At 47.2% G+C, this 17633-nt stretch overlaps 2 protein-coding genes across 2 annotated transcripts in view; both read right to left on the reverse strand.

Annotated features, from left to right (window-relative positions):
* The window catches only part of LOC102375907 (olfactory receptor 2G3-like), a 31603-nt gene extending 29869 nt beyond the window's left edge, over positions 1-1734 (reverse strand). Inside the window, exon 1 of the mRNA XM_006037495.1 lies at positions 1725-1734. Within this exon, the coding sequence (XP_006037557.1) occupies positions 1725-1734 (10 nt within the window). The remainder of the gene's footprint in view (positions 1-1724) is intronic.
* Positions 1735-4868: 3134 nt separating this feature from the next.
* LOC102376166 (olfactory receptor 2G3-like) lies at positions 4869-7498 on the reverse strand. The gene is made up of 2 exons (XM_025193896.1): positions 7467-7498; positions 4869-5877 (listed from the first exon to the last, which is right to left on the reverse strand). Exons 1-2 carry the CDS (start codon positions 7496-7498, stop codon positions 4869-4871), a joined length of 1041 nt encoding a protein of 346 aa, XP_025049681.1.
* Between the last annotated feature and the right edge of the window lie 10135 nt (positions 7499-17633).

Genomic DNA, 17633 nt, shown 5'->3' on the forward strand with positions numbered 1-17633 from the left:
CCTCACAAATGGAACAAAGACTCTGATGCCCTAAATTTCCTCCAGATCCCTGGTCTTCTTGTGAACTAGGCCAGTAGTTTGTTTAGTGGGAGCAGACCACCAACCAAGTCCAGTTGTCCCATACCCCCTTCCACTGTAGAGGCCATGCACTCTAAGGCTAGGGATGGTCACTTTGGGCATTTAAAGACATACTTTTTGTTCCCGTGATGCCCTGGAGATCCTCCACTTTGGAGCAGACTCACTTAATTGATTCTGCTCAGCATGTGAGCTGACCAGCACGGCACTGCATCGTGTGCAGTTGTATAAGCAGTGCAATGCATGCCAGCGCACAGAAAACGGTGGTGGTGCGCTTTTGAACTAAAGCACCTTCTATGTGTGTTTAGTTGAAAAGTGCGCTGCCACTGTTTTCTCAGTGCTGACACACATTTTGCCGCTTATACAACGGGAATCTTATACAATGGGAAGTGTCACAGCACCGGGGTGCTGCAGTGCTTGCATATGCCAAAATGCCCTTTAACTGGGTGTGGACTAAGCTGGGCTGGTCCTCAAATTGTGCCAGTGCTGAGAGATGAGCTCTACTTTATTGCACAAAAGTGATGCCTGGAGGCTGGTGCCTGGAGCTTGTTCTAATCTCAGTCTTAGGGTGGCATTAAAGTGTGGATCAAGCTTCCTGGGTTGTTTTCCTGGCTCTGGCAAAGCACTGGTGTCTGGTGGTTGGAGCAAAAGAGGATGTAGGGCAGAACTCCTAGGTTCCTTTCCCAGTGGCAGGAGGGGAGTAGAGTCTAGTGGTTATAGCAGTGGGGGAAGGAAGCCTTGAAGCTTGTATTTTGCTCCCGAATCCTTTGGTGTACTGACTGTCAAAGTCAGATGCATATGTGTGCTACATTCATCTCCGCTCTCCCAAAATTCCCTTCACTTGTATTTATGGAAATGAGGAGGATCACCACAGCCAAGTGGGAAGGGAACATGATGGGGGAGCCCTAGGTACATCTGACCAAGTCTCTACAGCAGGGGTGGGCAATTCTTTTGGGTGGAGGGCTGTTTACCAAGTTGTGGTGAGGTGTGGAGGGCCGCCTGGGTAGCCCCACTCCTTAGGAGTTGCCTCCTTGCTTCTCGGTCACTGGGTCCTGCTGGTGGCTCTTGCTGGGTCGTACTGCCCCTGGCACCTGCCATCTTTGACAGGCTGTTGTGGGTCTGTAAGGGGCTCTCCTGCACCTAGCTGGCTACCTCGCTGCATCCGGCCAAAAACCAGGGTCTGAGCGCTTCACCTGTGATGCCTCTCATCTGGCCAATGTGCACCCCCCTCCCCCACCTCCCTTCCTGGAGCTCACCCACAAGCCTGGGGTACCACTGCCACCGCCCAGACTGAGGTCTTTGTCTGGGTCCTGTGCCACCTGGGATATGCACACCCTGTAGACCTTGGGGTTGCTTAACCCCAGCAGGATATATCTGGGTGCTTCTTGTAGCCTGAAGTAAAGAAAGTTGCCTCCCTTAGTCAGCTGAGTAAAGGGAGCAGGAAGGCCTGCCCAACCCCTCTCAAGCATGCACAAGAAGGCTGGTTATAACGGAGAGCTTTATGGGATATAGAGGGAAGGCATGGGGAGGAGTACAAGCTGGAGAAGTAGCAAAAGAATAACCCTGAGAAAACAAGAGTGGCTTGGTAGTCTTCTGATATGAGTAGAGTACATTAAACTAAGTTCGTAGTTAGGTAACTGGTAAGTTACTCGCTTCCATATCCGGAACATTTGTTTAAGTATTTCTTGAACAAAGTGTTTGATTCTCACACTGAAGGGGAAAAACTGAGCACTGGGGAATTTGTCACCCTCACTTCCAACCCTCCTGAACACGCATAACGTGGGACATACGTATGCAGGGCAAGTTTCTTACTCCAGATGCTGAAGTGGCTGCAGTTTGAAATAGTAAGGAGAGAAACTTTTTATTTTTTTCGTTTCTGAGTTAAGAAATATTCAGAAAACAATAAGAAATTAAATGGGGCTGGATTTTATATCAGTAAATTGGAATTGTTTTTTCTGAGCGTATGTGTGTTGTAATTGGAACACGTCGGAGCAGACTCAATTAATCGAGTCTGTCAGTGTTCTAATTGCAATGCTGTGATGTCGCCGTACCTTCACGTGGATTAAGCTCCCCCACATTTCATTGAAGTGCCTCCACAGATATTTTGAAATTTCATCAAATGAGTCTTAAATGAAGGGCCTCGTGGCCATTTTGAAATGTTGAGGCATAATATACATGACATTGAGCTGTTTTTAATTAGAGAAGCTGTCCAAGGACTGCTCTAACACCCTGCCCCCTCCCCCCCGGCCCTCAAGCATGTGTATAGGCAGCCGATGTGTTAATAACCTAGACAGATTAGTTAAATCCTAGACCGATTAATTAAATCGGTGGACCAGAGCCAGATGCTGTTAACACCAAGGAGTGTGAAGTGCTCCATCTGGGGAGGAAAAATTCTCACCAAGCTCATAGGCTTGGTGGTGCTACGTTAGCTAACGCCACATGTGAAAGGGACCTGGGGGTTATAAATGACCATAAAATGAATATGAGCCACCAGTGGGATGCTACAGTTAGCAGAGCAAACAATATGCTGGCATGCATCAACCGATACATCTCGAGCAAAACTAAGGAAATTAATCTCCTACTCTATTCAGCATTGGTGACATCACAGCTGGAGTACTGCATCCAGTTCTAGGTGCCACACTTCAAGAAGGATGTGGAGGAGGTTGAGAGTCCAGAGAAGAGCCACTCATATGATGAGAGGTCTGAAGAGCAAGCCATATGAGGAAAGGTTGACAGACATGGGACTGAAAAGAGAAGACTTTATTTAGGGTACTGAAAAGAGCATCAGGGGCTAGACAAACACTGAAGTGCCCTGGGGAAAACCAGGAGTAATAGTCATAAACTACTAGAAGAAGGTTTCAAACTGGATATCAGGAAAAACTTTTTAATGGTTAGTGTGACCAGATGCTGGAATAGACTCCCAGCAGGGGTGGTGCAGGCACCTACCCTGGACATCTTCAAAAGGAGACTGGACATTCACCTTGCTAGGGTTTGTGGACCCCAGCAGCCTTTCCTGCCCAGAGCAGGGGGGCTGGACCCAGTGATCTCTCGAGGTCCCTTCCAGCCTTAAACTTCTGTGAATCTGTGAAAGAATGAACAAATCCTTCAACAGTGACATGAATGCTAATGTACCGACCAGCAGGGAAACAAAATGCAAGTTTCCTTTAATTTCTTTTCCCCGCCACAAAAACTCCTGACCACGTTTTCTGTCATATAATGATGTCCCTAATGATGTCTCCTTTTGAGGCACCCACCCTGTTTACCTCCTGGCTACAACACCATTACAACCCCCGTAGTTTAATATTGGGTCCAAGACCATTGTCACAGGGTAAATTTTTCAGTGCCACATGTGACCATGGAAATAGGAAGAAGCATAGTATAGGGTAGGTAGTGCAGAAACAGGCTCTCTGACCATTTATGATCTCAGTAGAATAAATGTTGCTTTTTCTAGGAATGTATAAAGTAAAAGCTCAAGGACCTCCAGTCTATGGCAGAGGACAGAGCTAGCAACAAGGGTGTTACCATAGTTACTGGCACAGCACACGTACCTTTTACCCCAAATCAGTCTTCATTTAAACAGAAACATGGAAGAAGAGAAGCACTGAGACCCTACTGCAAGATGGCTGCCATGCTTCACCCTCTGCCAGTCTTGGAGAGAGGGTGGATAGCTTGGGGACTTGGGCTCGTCTGGGGACAGCAACAGCAGTTGTGGTGGGTGCAGTGGGTGGATTCCCCATCTGTATGTAACCCTTCTCCCGGGATGAGAGGGAACACTTGAGGAGTGGGTTGGGAGGGGAAAACCTGCTGCTGCTGTTTTGGGCTGAGCCCATCTCCATGCTGGAGCGCAGCAGGAACAGCTGTGGAGTTCAGCCCACCTGCAGGGCAGCCAGAGGTAGAGGGGGCAGTGGCAGCGGTGGGTGTGTAATGGAGGAAGGGGAGGGGGAGTGCCTCTGTGCATGTAGGGGAAGGGACAAAGTGTTCTTGCATGATGCGGAGACTTAAAGACCCCAGCTGCTGGTCCCACAGTGTGGTCGGGAAGGGGAATAGGACTGTGCCAGTACACCTCCTTTGCGTATCCCTCTCGCCTATCTCCCCTTTAGCCAGCTTAGGACCCTGTCCCAAATCCATAGTTACTGGCACAGCACACGTACCTTTTACCCCAAATCAGTCTTCATTTAAACAGAAACATGGAAGAAGAGAAGCACTGAGACCCTACTGCAAGATGGCTGCCATGCATCTCCCTCTGCCAGTCTTGGAGAGAGGGTGGATAGCTTGGGGACTTGGGCTCGTCTGGGGACAGCAACAGCAGTTGTGGTGGGTGCAGTGGGTGGATTCCCCATCTGTATGTAACCCTTCTCCCGGGATGAGAGGGAACACTTGAGGAGTGGGTTGGGAGGGGAAAACCTGCTGCTGCTGTTTTGGGCTGAGCCCATCCCCCTGCTGGAGCACAGCAGGAACAGCTGTGGAGTTCAGCCCACCTGCAGGGCAGCCAGAGGTAGAGGGGGCAGTGGCAGCGGTGGGTGTGTAATGGAGGAAGGGGAGGGGGAGTGCCTCTGTGCATGTAGGGGAAGGGACAAAGTGTTCTTGCATGATGCGGAGACTTAAAGACCCCAGCTGCTGGTCCCACAGTGTAGTCGGGAAGGGGAATAGGACTGTGCCAGTACACCTCCTTTGCGTATCCCTCTCGCCTATCTCCCCTTTAGCCAGCTTAGGACCCTGTCCCAAATGTGCATGTGGGAGAGAGCCCACATGTATATGCCCAAAGCCTGCCAGCTCCACGTCATTTTGTGGGCTTATGTCCTCTGCATCCAGCACTGCTTTCTTAAGGCTTTCCTAAGGGCCCTGTGCACATCCTTGTTCCTCAGGGTATAGATCAGGGGGTTCACCATTGGAGTGATGATGCCATAGAAGAGGGAAACTATCTTGCCCTGGTGCTGTGGGTGCTGAGAGGGGGGCTGCAGGTAGACGTAGATGGCTGTGCCAAAGAAGATTGACACTACAACTAAGTGGGAGGTGCAAGTGTTGAAGGCCTTGCGTCTGCCCTCAGCTGAGCGGATCCTCAGTACTGCAGCACCAATGTAGCTGTAGGAGACCAGGATGAGTCCCAGAGGTACTGGCAAGATTACCATAGAGCTGACAAGGAGTCCAGCCTCATTAACGGAGGTATCAGCACAGGCCAGGCTGAGCAGGGCTGGCACTTCACAGAAGAAGTCATTGATACGATTGTGCCCACACAAGGGTAGTCGCAGGGTCAAGCATGTTTGCACAAAGGAGACGGTCATTCCACTAAACCAGGATGCAATTGCCATCAGCCAGCAGAGGCTGCGGCTCATGATGGCCATGTAGTGCAAGGGGTGGCAGACGGCAGCATAGCGGTCATAGGCCATGGCTGCCAGCAGGACACACTCAGTGGAACCCAGGCCAAGGGAGATGATGAGTTGGGCCACGCAGCCAGTCCACAAGATGATCTTATGGGTAGTGCATAAATTCACCAGCATCTGTGGCACAATGGTGGTGGTAGAGCAAAGGTCCAGGAGAGAGAGATTGCTGAGGAAGAAGTACATGGGGGTGTGGAGACACAGGTCCAGCTGCGAGACCACAATGATGGCCAGGTTCCAGAACAATGTCAGGACATAGGAGATTAGGAAGACCACAAAAAACAGCTTCTGCAGGTATGGGTTGTTAGAAAGGCCTAGTAGGATGAACTCCCCTTGGGAGCTCCCATTGCCTCTTTCATCCTCTGAAATTAAGGACAAAGGTATAGTGAAATGCAGTGGAGGTGGGGAAGCTTTGTTACTGAAGCTGGTGTAGGGGGCTGGAGATATGAGCCTTACTGTGACCAAGCAATTGCGTCCTTCTTTCTTCTGGTCCTGAGCCAGAAACTCTCTCCTCTGACATTAAGCACCCAGACCTGGTCATCTGCTGAGTTGGGCTGTGCGTAGCTTCAGGTGGTATTCAATTTGGAGATTCAGCTTGATTCGGAAATTCAGCTACGGAATCGAATTGGGACCAATTTAAAAGTACGAATCAATTCAAAGCTCTCTGAATCTTCGGAAATGATTCAGAGAGATTTGATTTGGGCAGTCTCCAGGTCCCCGGTGGCTGCAGCGGGGATCTGCCGCTGACTCTGAGTTGGTAAGTGCTAGGTGTGGGGAAGGGGACCATGGGGGGACTCCTGCCAGCCCCCTCTGCCCGCCTCAGCTCAGCACTTTAAAGAAAAGCCCCAGTGCTCACCGGGTGCTGCCAGGGTGGGGGGGCGATCCCCACTGCCCCCCAGTACCCTGCCTGGGCCAGCTCCGGCCCTTTAAGAAAAAAAAAAAAGAGAGAAAAGGCCCAAAAGTCACTGCTCCTGCAGTGAGAAGCAGGAGAGCGTGGCACAGGGCAGTAGGGGCAGCGGGGATCACTCCCCACCAGCAGGAGCAGTGAGTCTGGGGATTTTTTCATTTTTTTTAAGGGCTGGAGCTGGCCTGGGCAGGGCACCCATGGTGGGGCTGGGGGAGTAAGGGGGTGGTCTGGGGCAGTGGGGAATCACCCCCCGCCCCTCCAGCAGCACCCTGTGAGTTGGGGCTCTCTTTTTTTTTTTTCTTTTGTAACGAGTGCTGGGACCTGGGGCAGCCATTGTGGAGCTGGGAGAGCAGGCAGGGGATGGGCCTGGCCTGGCTGATTCAGAGATCTGGCAGCAGCCAAATTTCCTAACTGGATTCGGCCGAATCAAATCAGGACGGTGATCCGAATCACCTAATTGAATCAGTATCCCCCAAATCAGCCGAACCCAATGCCAAAGCGAATACTAGCTGCTTCGCACAGGCCTACTGCTGAGGTATCATAGGTTCTAGTACTGGTGGAAAAAGAGGGGGGGAGAGACCCTAGATGACCCAGTAGTTGTGTTATTTGTGAGACCTCAAATTATCCCTGCTTTGCCTAATTGGATCAAAATGCAATCTCATATCCAAGGTGTACACACTAACCTTCAGGCTATTGGGTATACAAAGATATTGATTATTGTGTATACAAAGCCTCTTTCTCTTTTGTGGAGCTATTCCATCTTTGTATTAATGCCTAAATATATATTGATGGCAGAACCTGAACCCCCATTGCTCATATGGAGTCCTTTGCTGTCCCTAGGGTGCAGAACAGAGTGGAAAGGATTTTAGGCTTTGCTAGTTGCCATGTGGGGCCAGAAAGCAATTTTTCCTACTCCTGTTGCTATAGGTGTCATGGTGTGTGCACTTTGCCTTCCTCAGAAGCATTGGGTGTTGGCTACAGCCAAGGCAGGGGACTACGATTGGGGTGTGCCAATTCTTCTGTATCATCTTACACTCAAGAAATCCAAGGATTTAACAACCTTGCACTGGCAGGATACTGACATTGCCCTCATCCCCCTGCTTTACCTGTGGCAGTTTAGGGTGTTTTTGATGTTCATGGAGTATTTCCCTTGTAGTTGTGAGACATAGTTGTTTGTGAAGCTTTAGGAATAAGCTAGACAAGCTCTTGTATGGGAAGGTTTGGATTGGGATGTCCCCGTCTTGAGGAAGGGGTTGGATTAGATGACTTCCAAAGGTCCCGTCCAGCTCTTTCTTTCTATGATTCTATCTCTTACACCAGTGGACAAATTACTGAGCTCTGAAGTCAGCATTTCTATGTCTCGGTGCGTATTTAGTTATTTATGCATGGTGGAAGTGTTCAAGAGGCAGGAACTTAAGCAATCCTCCCCAAAACACACCTACATCAGTGTAGCCTCCTGAAGCACCACAAGTAGAAGATGTACTGATCCATCTGTGTTTCTGGCTTTTTAGAGCATGCCTAAAAATAGGTGCCATTAGCAAGATAGCTGCTTAGGTTACCTGGCATCTGAATGCTGTTTTTTGAGTATTTCAATAGCATATGTAGTTAATGGGCTATAGCCCACTGCCAGAAGGCTAGAAGAGTGGCACCTTAGGGTGCTTGTACACGTACATGAGTTTTGGGGCTTTTAAATGAGCTTGCATCATCGCAAACTACATTATATCCCAGTGTAGTTCAGTTTGCAATGTTGCAACTTAGAACATTACAGCCATTAGTCAGCTAGGCCCCCAGCCATGGGGAAGGAAGGCAGATTCTGCAGAAAAAAAGGGTTGGGCCTCTCACCGCTTCTACCTTCAGCAGGCTCTTGCACCTGGCATAGTGCCTTGGGCCACCTGGGCTGGCTTGCCCTTGGGGCAATGTGGGAAGGTGGCAGGAGGGTGACTGGGTGTGCTGGTGCTCAGAGAAGGCAGCACAGATGGTGTATGGGCAGGCTGCTAGTTGGCTGGGTGCTGCCCCAGCTCAGGCACACCTGATCCAACACTTCCCCAAGCCTGCCAAGGCTTGCAGTGCCCTGTGCACTGTTCCCACTGCCTTCTCTGCCTGCCAAAACACCCAATTGCCCTCCTGCACTGCCCCAGGGGCATGCCAGCCAATTTCTGGGCAGCCCTAGGCGTTCTACTGGCCACAGCAGCGTGTTGAAGGGAGAAGAGGTGAGGGGTCTGATCTTTTTTTCTGTGGAGCTTGCCCACCACTCCTGCAGCTGCGGGAGTGGGGAGCGGTGAGCTTACAGACTAATGGCACAGATTAATGGCTCCCCTAGCTGTGGGAGAGGTGGGCAAGCTCTGCCGGGGAGGGAGGGAAAGAATGTGGCCCCTCACTGCTTCTGCCTTCAGCAGGCGCCTGCAGCCACTAGGACAGTAATATATATGCAGTTTACAGAAAAATAAAAACCCAACATTGCAATTAAATTCACTATTTCAATGTAGGGGTTATAGGATGCAACCTGAAACCCTGTTAAGTGCCCCTAGAAACTAATTGGTTCAGAGAAGTATGAGTCTTCATAAGTAATGACCTCTTTCATCAATTTTATAGAGATGGTCCAACTACTAAGCTGGTCTGCTAAAACACGCTTCAAACCTATTTCTGAGTTCAAGCAGATGCTCAGTTGTGATCTCAAGATGGGTATCTGCATATTGTATCCTCTAGTACAGGGGTTGTCAACTGGGGGTGTGTGTACCCCCAGGGGTACTTGGAATAGTCCTAGGTAGTACGCATGTGCGGGCAGGGACGAAGCACCGCCACCTCCCAGGAGCAGGACCAGGGCAGGGTGAGGGCAGTGGTGCCTCTCTGCAGGGTGGGGAAGCTTGCATGCGGTGATAGCCACTGCTACCCAACATCCTGGTGAGCTTCCCCACCCCACAGAGGGGCACTGCTGCCCTCACCCCAGCTCGGTGAGCTTCCCTGCCCCACCCCGGTTTTGCTTCTGGGAGGTGGTGGCGCTCCATGCTCACCCACCCGTGTGCTGTTCTCCCCCCCCCCCATTCCTGTTGTACATCTGGCTCCTGCGGGTATATTTAAAAAGGTTGAAAACCCCTGCTCCTAGTACCTTAATATAACTGCATATGATATCTTGTTTTATATATTCCTGCAGCCAAGAATTTCTCTGGGCTTTTTCAGTTAATGCCTGAATGACACTTTACCTTTTGGATTTTGTGTTAGTTAATTCATTGGATGGAGATAAGTAGTGCCCCCAAAAACTTCAGCAGAAACGCATTTACTTCAATGCCAATTGCAGCCTTAACTCTGAGTCTTGAAGGTGATTAAATCGTTTGTATATCTCTTTGAGATTTTTTTTTTTTAATAAGTTGTATCTAACATTTCATTAGCAATTTTTGTAGTATTCATACAATATCCTTAAGGAAGCCTTTAGCATACAATAGCCTAAAAGTTCCATCCCCACCTAGGAGATGACTTGTACACTATATCTTTTCTCCTGCCCTCAGTAATACCATGAAGCAATGAACTCCATAGGTTAAAATATTTGGATACATTTCAATTACATCTGTTGACTTAGTTTCTTGGCATCACCTCTGAGTTGTCAATCATTACTAGTTCCTTATTAATCATGACTGTGGAGGCATCGGGAGTTGCGTAGTTCAACTCTCAATAGTATCTAAAGTGTCCTGCTTGACTTCAGACCAGCACAGTCAACTGCCTGGATGAATTTTACAGTATTCATGAGCCATCCCTAATGTATAGAACCAAAATCCAAACCAAATAATTTTTTTAGCTATCAGACTTTTTTGCAGCTGTTTTTTTTTTTTTTATGCCAGGCATCAACTGAGATTTTTTTGGCGGGGGAGGGAGGGATCTGATTTTGTCAATTGTATGTGGGGTCTATCCTGTAATCCCCAACTTTGCACATTACAAAGATGGTCAGTTGAAGTGGTGTATTTTTTCTTTAGGAGTTTGCATCCTGGGAAACCTCCCACCCTGCCCAAATTGCGCCAACTGACCCTCATTCTCACAGTGTAAAGCAAAGTGCACGTAGCAGGCTTGTTGGCAGAGGCTTGCACTGTCTCCACACATCTGGCTGTCCCTGTCTGCAGGCTTGCAGGGACTACAGCCCAGCTGTATGCAGTGAAGCCTGATGACAGGTCTGTCCAGAGAACTGGGCCAGCTGATGGAACTAATTGCCTGGCCACAAAGAGCTAAGGGCCAGCAGAGGAGACAAGCCAGAAAGTGGAGACAGATAGAAGGGAGTCAAAGGCAAAGAGTTGCTTGGCCAGTAACTGCAAAACTGGACCAGGTCTCTGGGGAAAAACCCAGGGACTGCAAGGCTGGAAGCAGGAGCACCACATTAGGGAACTCACACCAGAGCATGCTAGGAAAAGGATGGCAGTGCTAAGAGAGCAGCAGGGAGCTGGAGTCACCTTCTCAAGGGAGGTCTGAGAAGAGACCTCAGGACTGGGAGGCATGCTTTATGGAGGTGTGGTGTGTTATTGAGCGCTGACTGATATTAGAGGGCTCCTGTGAGGCAAGTGTGCCTGGAAAATAAAGGGCCGTGCCATGTTTAGAGTCTGTGAAAGACTTGGTAAAAGATTGTTTGAGCTGAACAAGTCCCCGCACCTGCTTTTTATTTGAGGGGTGATAGTGTGACCACTATTTATTTGTGGGGTGTTGGTTGTAGCCGTGTTGGTTTAAGGACCTAGGCAGTCAGGTTGTTTGTACCAAAAAGCTTGCAAAAAAGAATTTCCCCCACTATTTTAGCTGGTTTACTAAAAGAGATTTACCCAAAGGACCTTGCCTGCTTATGTATGTGTCCATTTGAGCTGACTTCTACAAATTAACTGTTACTGTTTACATCTATCATCAGATGGCTGGAAGATGTGAACAGAGAAGTTAAGGACACAGAGAGATGTAACGATTGTATTGGTATCATTTGATAGGAGTTAAGATGCAACTGCTATCTGCAGATGTCTGTAGCAGTGCAAGAGAAGCAAAAACACTTCATCCTAAGCTCTTTCATTCAACACTGAAGCTAGTGATGTAGCTAACTAATCCCTACTGGTTTAGGCAGTTTAAATCATAACAGCTGATCTACGCTCCCCAATGGCAGCTCCTGCTCCTGGGTTAAAGCAGTTAAAGTACATTTGTCCATAATCTAAAAGAACTTTTAGGAACATTTAGTTTCTTTAAATGATGAAGAGATCTCCATGATGAGGACAAGTTAAGCAGAGTGCTGGAAGAAAACACACCTAATGACATAACTTCTAATTAGAAGTTATGTCCTTCAAACCATTGGAGATGGCGGTTCCAAGGGAGTCTAAACTAATTTGGTACCTCATTACCGCTGATTTTTATTCAGGCTTTGGGACCATATTTTCAAAGGTACTTGTGCAGCAATTGATGTCTAGACAGACCGATAAAGAGAGAACTCTGAAAATACTGGTAGGCACTTACCTGCATGCTGAGAGGCACATAAATACCCTCTTCAAATCCAGCCTATAATTCATAGAAAATTAGGGTTGCAAGGGTCCCCCAGAAGTCATCTAGTCCAACCCCAATTCCTGTCTCCCTCAGTCTCTTCCAGCAACTGCATTGAAATGGATCCCATTCACTGCCATAAGGCTACTGATGGACTTAAATGAAGATTTCTCATAGTTTTTTGCAGGATGAAGAGCTCACATATTGCAACAGGTTTATGCAGTGCTCCCCAAAAACAAGGCCCCTTCTTGAGACTGTTACTAATGTGATTCACTCTTACTCTACATAAGGTTAAAAGAAGTTCTAATTACAACCCAATGAATCGATCAATCTCTTATCTACTGGTACATCTCTGCGCCCCATCCTCATAGTAGGTATGCAGCCAACTATTTCTGATGAATTTATCCTCTTGGAGCTCCTGTGAGGCAAGGGCATGCTGTCATCCACATTTTAAAGAGCTGAGAAGGTAAACAACCTAGCAAGCTCCCACGCTTCCAGACACCCCAGAGGATAAGACTTGTTATTATGGACCAATGGTTTCAAGTAAGCACTAATTGCCTCCATTCCTCTGTGCCCAGATTGCTCCCGGCTGGCTGGCTCCTGATGATCCAACTCCAGAGCAGAGCCTGGACTGCGGTGCCTGGTGCCCTGTGCTGAGTCTCTGGGGGTCCCTGGGAAAAGGTACCCCTGAATGGCTGTGCTCTAAGCATCTTTGGGGGGGGGGGGCAGGTGCCAGTCCCTGAGGTTCATGTAAGGGCCATGTCCAATGACCCCACCTGCTGACCCCTGACCTTTTGATCTCTCACCCCCATAATCTCTCCTGAGGCCTGTCCCATCCCACCTTGGTTTAGACAGAGTTGCCAGGAATGCAATAATTATTCTTCAATTTTGACCCAGGTCCCATTCAGTCACTGGCCAGTTACATTCAACAATATAAATTAAATAAGAAGCAGACTTATTTGCATATCAGAAAGCAGAGCATATGCAAATAAGTGTGTAAATAAGTATTCTTATTTACTTTATATTGTTCTCTGTAACTCCCAGTGAGTGAGCGAGAGCTTGATCACACGGCTCCATCGCAGCAGCAGCACCAGGAGGGAAAGGAGGAAAAGGAGTCCCTCTTCCTGCTGGAACCCAGCTTCCTTTTGTGGGGGGAGCAATTTTCTTTTTGCTCAGGTCCCCAAAAAGCCTAACTCTGGCTCTGCCCATTTGCATCTCCCTTTTGAATCTCCCTCAAAGAGATGCTCTCTGTGTCCCTGGGTCTGTCTGTCTGTCTCCCCACCTGCCCCATCTCTCCCTGTCTCTCTCCTTTTCTCTCCATTACCCTTCAAAGAGGCATGAGCTTTCTCAGCCTCTTGTGGGCTAAGATCAAGTGGAGGCATCTGATTCCCAAGACTTTTGGGCTTGGGCCTGCATGTAGGATGCCTGCCAATGGATCTGGCAGTATCTAAAGTCCCAGGCTGAGAGTCTGGGATGGAGGATGCTTGCTGGCTGTATCACCATACGTGGTGTTTAGAATGATTGAGTTCTGCCTGCTCAGTTGATGTGGTTTTTGGAGCGATTGGGTTCTGCTCAATTGATATGATTTGGAACTGATTTGGCTAACTTGACGTGGAATGTGACATATTAATAATAAAAAAGAGCATTCATAAGTAACAACATCTTTCACCAATTTTCTACAGATGATCCAACTCTAGAGTTGGTCTAATAAATGCTAGAAACTATACTTATCTAACTTGACCTGGAACGTGACATTAATAATAAAAACTTTCACCAATTTTCTACAGATGATCCAACTCTAGAGTTGGTCTAATAAATGCTAGAAACTATACTTATCAGACATCCTTCAGTTCATCATAACTAGGACATTGCTCCAAACCTATTTCTGAGTTCAGTCAGACGCTGGATTATGACCTCAGGGTGGATATTTGTATATCATATCCTCTAGTACCTTAATATAACTGCATATATCTTGTTATATATATTTTTAGTCAAGAAGTTCAGTTGACTTTGAATTAATGCCTGAATGACACTTAAAGTACACTAACACAAAAACCAAAGGTAATCCATTGGATGAGGTAACCAGTGCCCCCAAAGGCTTCAGCAGAAACATGCTTACCTCAATACCAACTGCAGCCTGAACTCTGAGTCTTGAAGGCAATTAAATCACTTGTATATCTCTTTGAGGTGTGTGGTTTTTTGTTTTTTTGGTTTTTGTTTCTCTTAATAGCTCATATCTAACATTTTATTAGCAATTTTTGTAGTACTCGGCATGTCCTTAAGGAAGCTCCTAGCATACAATGGACCAAAAGTTCCATCCCCACCTAGGAGATGACTTGTAGAATATATCTTTTCTCCTGCCCTCAGTAATACCATGAAGCAATGAAGTCCATAGGTTAAAATATTTGGATTTCAATTACATCTGTTGACTTTTAGTTTCTTGGCATCATCTCTGAATTGTCAGTCATTACTAGTTCCTTATTAATCGTGACTGTGGAGGCATCTAGAGTTTCATAGTTTAACTCTCAATTGTGTGTAAGGTGTACTTCTGCACTACCTTCTGCTTAACTTCAGACTTACATAGCCAACCGCCTTGCTGAATTTCACAGCATTTTCTTTCATCTGCCAGCCTATATATACAGAGTCAAAATCCAAACCAAATACATTTTTAGCTGTCAGATTTTTGCAGGTGGTTTTTGATGCCAGACACTAGCAAAGCTCAGGGAGAATCTAATTTTGTCAATTGTATGTGGGGTCTATCCTGTAATCCCTAATGCAACACATTACAAAGACGGGCAGTTGAAATGGTGATTTTTTTTTTTTTTTTTCTGTAGGAGTTTGCATCCTGGGAAACGCCCTACCCTGCCAAAATTGCACCAACTGACCCTTGCCTGGAAAATAAAGGACTGAGCTGTGCTTAGGGATGAGACTTAGTAAAAGGCTGTTTGAGCTAAGCAAGTCCCTGAACCTGCAATAGTGCACTATTTATTTGTGTCCATTTTAGCTGACTTCTAAAAATTGACTGTTACTGTTCATCTGTCATCAGATGGCTGGAAGGTTTGAATGAACAAATTAAGAGCACAGACCCAATACACTCAATCACATATTGATATGAATGATAATATCAATATCAAATTATACCAATACACTTGTTAAGATGGAACTTATTGCTACAGAAGTCTGCAGATATACAAATGAAGCAAAAATATTTTATTCTCAGCTTAAACATTGAAAGGAAAAGAAAAGTAGTGTTGTAGCTAAACCTTATTCCTACTGGTTCAGGCAGATGTAATGGTTAAATCATAACAGCTGATATGTGCTCCCCAGTGGCAACTCCTGCTCCTGTTTAAAGCAGTTTAAAAAATACATTTGTCCATATTCTAAAGGTATCCAGGTTGTAGTGATATTGGTCTAGAGGAAAAGAGGCAGTCTAGAGGAAAAGGCAGTCAGGACGCGTAGTTGAGATGATATTTTGTGTTAGATTTTTACAAAAAAATGTCTTTAATTGCAAAATTCTTTAATCCGTATTCTAAAAGAACATTTAAGAATATTTAACTTTCCTACATGATGATGAAGAGATCTCCATGACAAACTAAGCAGAGAGTGCTGGAAGGAAACATACCTAATGACATGACCTTTATAACTTAGGGAGGTGTCCTTCAAACCACTGGAGATGGAGGTTCCAAGGGAATTGAAACTAACGTAGTATTTCGTTACCCCTGATTTTTATTGAGGCATGAGACCATATTTTCAAAGGTACTTATGAAGCAGTTGATAGCTAGACAGGCAGACAAGAGAGGGAGCTTTGAAAATACTGGTAGGCACTTAATTGCCTGCATGCTGAGACATACATAAATAAATACCCACTTCATGCCCAGCCTATAATTCATAGAAAATTCAAGTTGGAAGGGATGTCTGGAGGTCATTTAGTTTAACCCCAGGTCCTGTCTCCCTCTGTCTCTCTTGGAAACTGCACTGAAATAGGTACCATTTACTGCTATACAGCTACTGATTGGCTTAAGTGAAGATGACTCAAAGATTTAGTAGGATCAAGAGCTCACATATTGCAACAGACTTATGCAGTGCTTCCAAAATACAAGGCCCTTTCTTTAGACGGTTAGTGATGTGCTTCACTCTTATTCTGCATAAGCATATCCCCATGTATGTCTGTAGGACCAGGAAACTAGTTAAAGGTATAATTTCAACTCTATCTATCTGTACATCTCTACCCCCTATCCTCACGGTAAGTGTGCGTCCAACTATTGCTGATGTATTTATCCTGTTGGAACTCCTGTGAGGCAAGGGCATGCTGTCATCCCCATTTTAAAGAGCTGAGAAAGCAAACAACCTAGGAAGCTCCCACACTTCCAGACACCCCAGAGGATAAGACTTGTTATTATGGACCAATGGTTTGAAGTAAGCACTACTCGCCTCCATTCCTCTGTGCCCAGATTGCTCCCGGCTGGCTGGCTCCTGATGATCCAACTCCAGAGCAGAGCCTAGACTACGGTGTCTGGTGCCCTGTGCTGAGTCTCTGGGGGTCCCTGAGAAGAGGCACCCCTGCGTGGTTGGGATCAATTTCTAAGCATTTTTGCAGAGGTCAGGGAGATTGTCTAATCCTGAGCGCTTGCTTTATGGCAGCACTGTCTGTGCCTGACTAGGATGTTGCTTCTCCTGTGTTGGGTGCCAGGAGAATCACTGGGCTGCCCAGCTGGTTAGACAGATGCTTACAGCCAGCATCCTGGAGTCACAGGAGCCCTCCGTCCCAGCAGCCGGTCCTGCTTTGAGTGGGAGGGATGGAGAGGGAGAGCCCTGGGGAGAGGCACAGGGTGGAGGAACCATTCCGCACTTATGGTGTGAGTGGCAAGAGGAGGAGAGATGAAGAAAAGGATGTATGGTTGCATGGATAACTAGCAACCTTTATAGCTGGCAGCCCCTGCCTCTGTTCCTGATTCCCTTCCTGCCCTTCTGTGCTGCTGATGGGACCAGGTTTGCCTTGTACCTGGGCAGGTTTAACTCAAAGCCAGCTGAGAAGAGTCTACATGTGTGTGACTGCAAGAGGCAGCTCAACCAGCCCAGCATCCCTATCTACAACTCCAAATGGCTGTGTAAGTGAAACAAGTCTTCATGGCTGTTGGAGCAGGAGGAATGGTTTTGTTTTAGTGGTTTCTCTCCAGGGGTCTGAAGAAAAAATCATAGAAAATTAGGATTGGAAGGGACTTCCAGATGTCATCTTGTCCAGCCCCCTGCTCAAAGCAGGATCATCCCAGCCAAAGTTTTGTCTGTGGCTCTGCAATCAGATCAGCCAACTCTCTCAGCACCCTTAAGTGCATCCCATCTGACCCCATGGACTTGTACATGGCCTGCTCTTCTAAATAGGCCCTTGCCTGTTCTTTCAGCACTGAGGGCTGCTCACCTCCTCCCCAAACAGGGAGGTCCGGGTGAGGGAGATCCCCTGCCCCCCATCAATGCTAACCTTGTGAAGGAACACCTACAAGTCAGCTGACCCTGACAGTCTACACCTCGGGGTACTCAAGGAGCTGGCGAGCATTGTCGCCCAGCCCCTGGCACGGATCTTTGAGAACTTCTGGCATTCTGGTGTAGTGCCCGAAGACTGGAAGAAGGCCAATGTGGTGCCTGTCTTCAAGAAAGGGAGGAAAGTGGATGCGGCAAACTATAGGCCCATCAGCCTGACTTCTTTCCCGGGGAAGATCTTAGAAAAGTTTATCAAAGAGGCCATCCTTAATGGACTGGCTGATGCCAACATCCTGAGGGATAGCCAGCAC

The sequence above is a fragment of the Alligator sinensis genome, unplaced genomic scaffold (assembly GCF_000455745.1).
Source record: "Alligator sinensis unplaced genomic scaffold, ASM45574v1 scaffold1039_1, whole genome shotgun sequence".
NCBI lineage: Eukaryota > Metazoa > Chordata > Crocodylia > Alligatoridae > Alligator > Alligator sinensis.

Coding starts and splice junctions, on each gene's coding strand:
- LOC102376166 (XM_025193896.1), bottom strand. CDS start 7,498: ATGAACATCAAAAACACCCTAAACTGCCACAG. Junction 5,878..7,466: donor AACACCCTAAACTGCCACAG/GTAAAGCAGGGG, acceptor CCCCTACACCAG/CTTCAGTAACAAAGCTTCCC.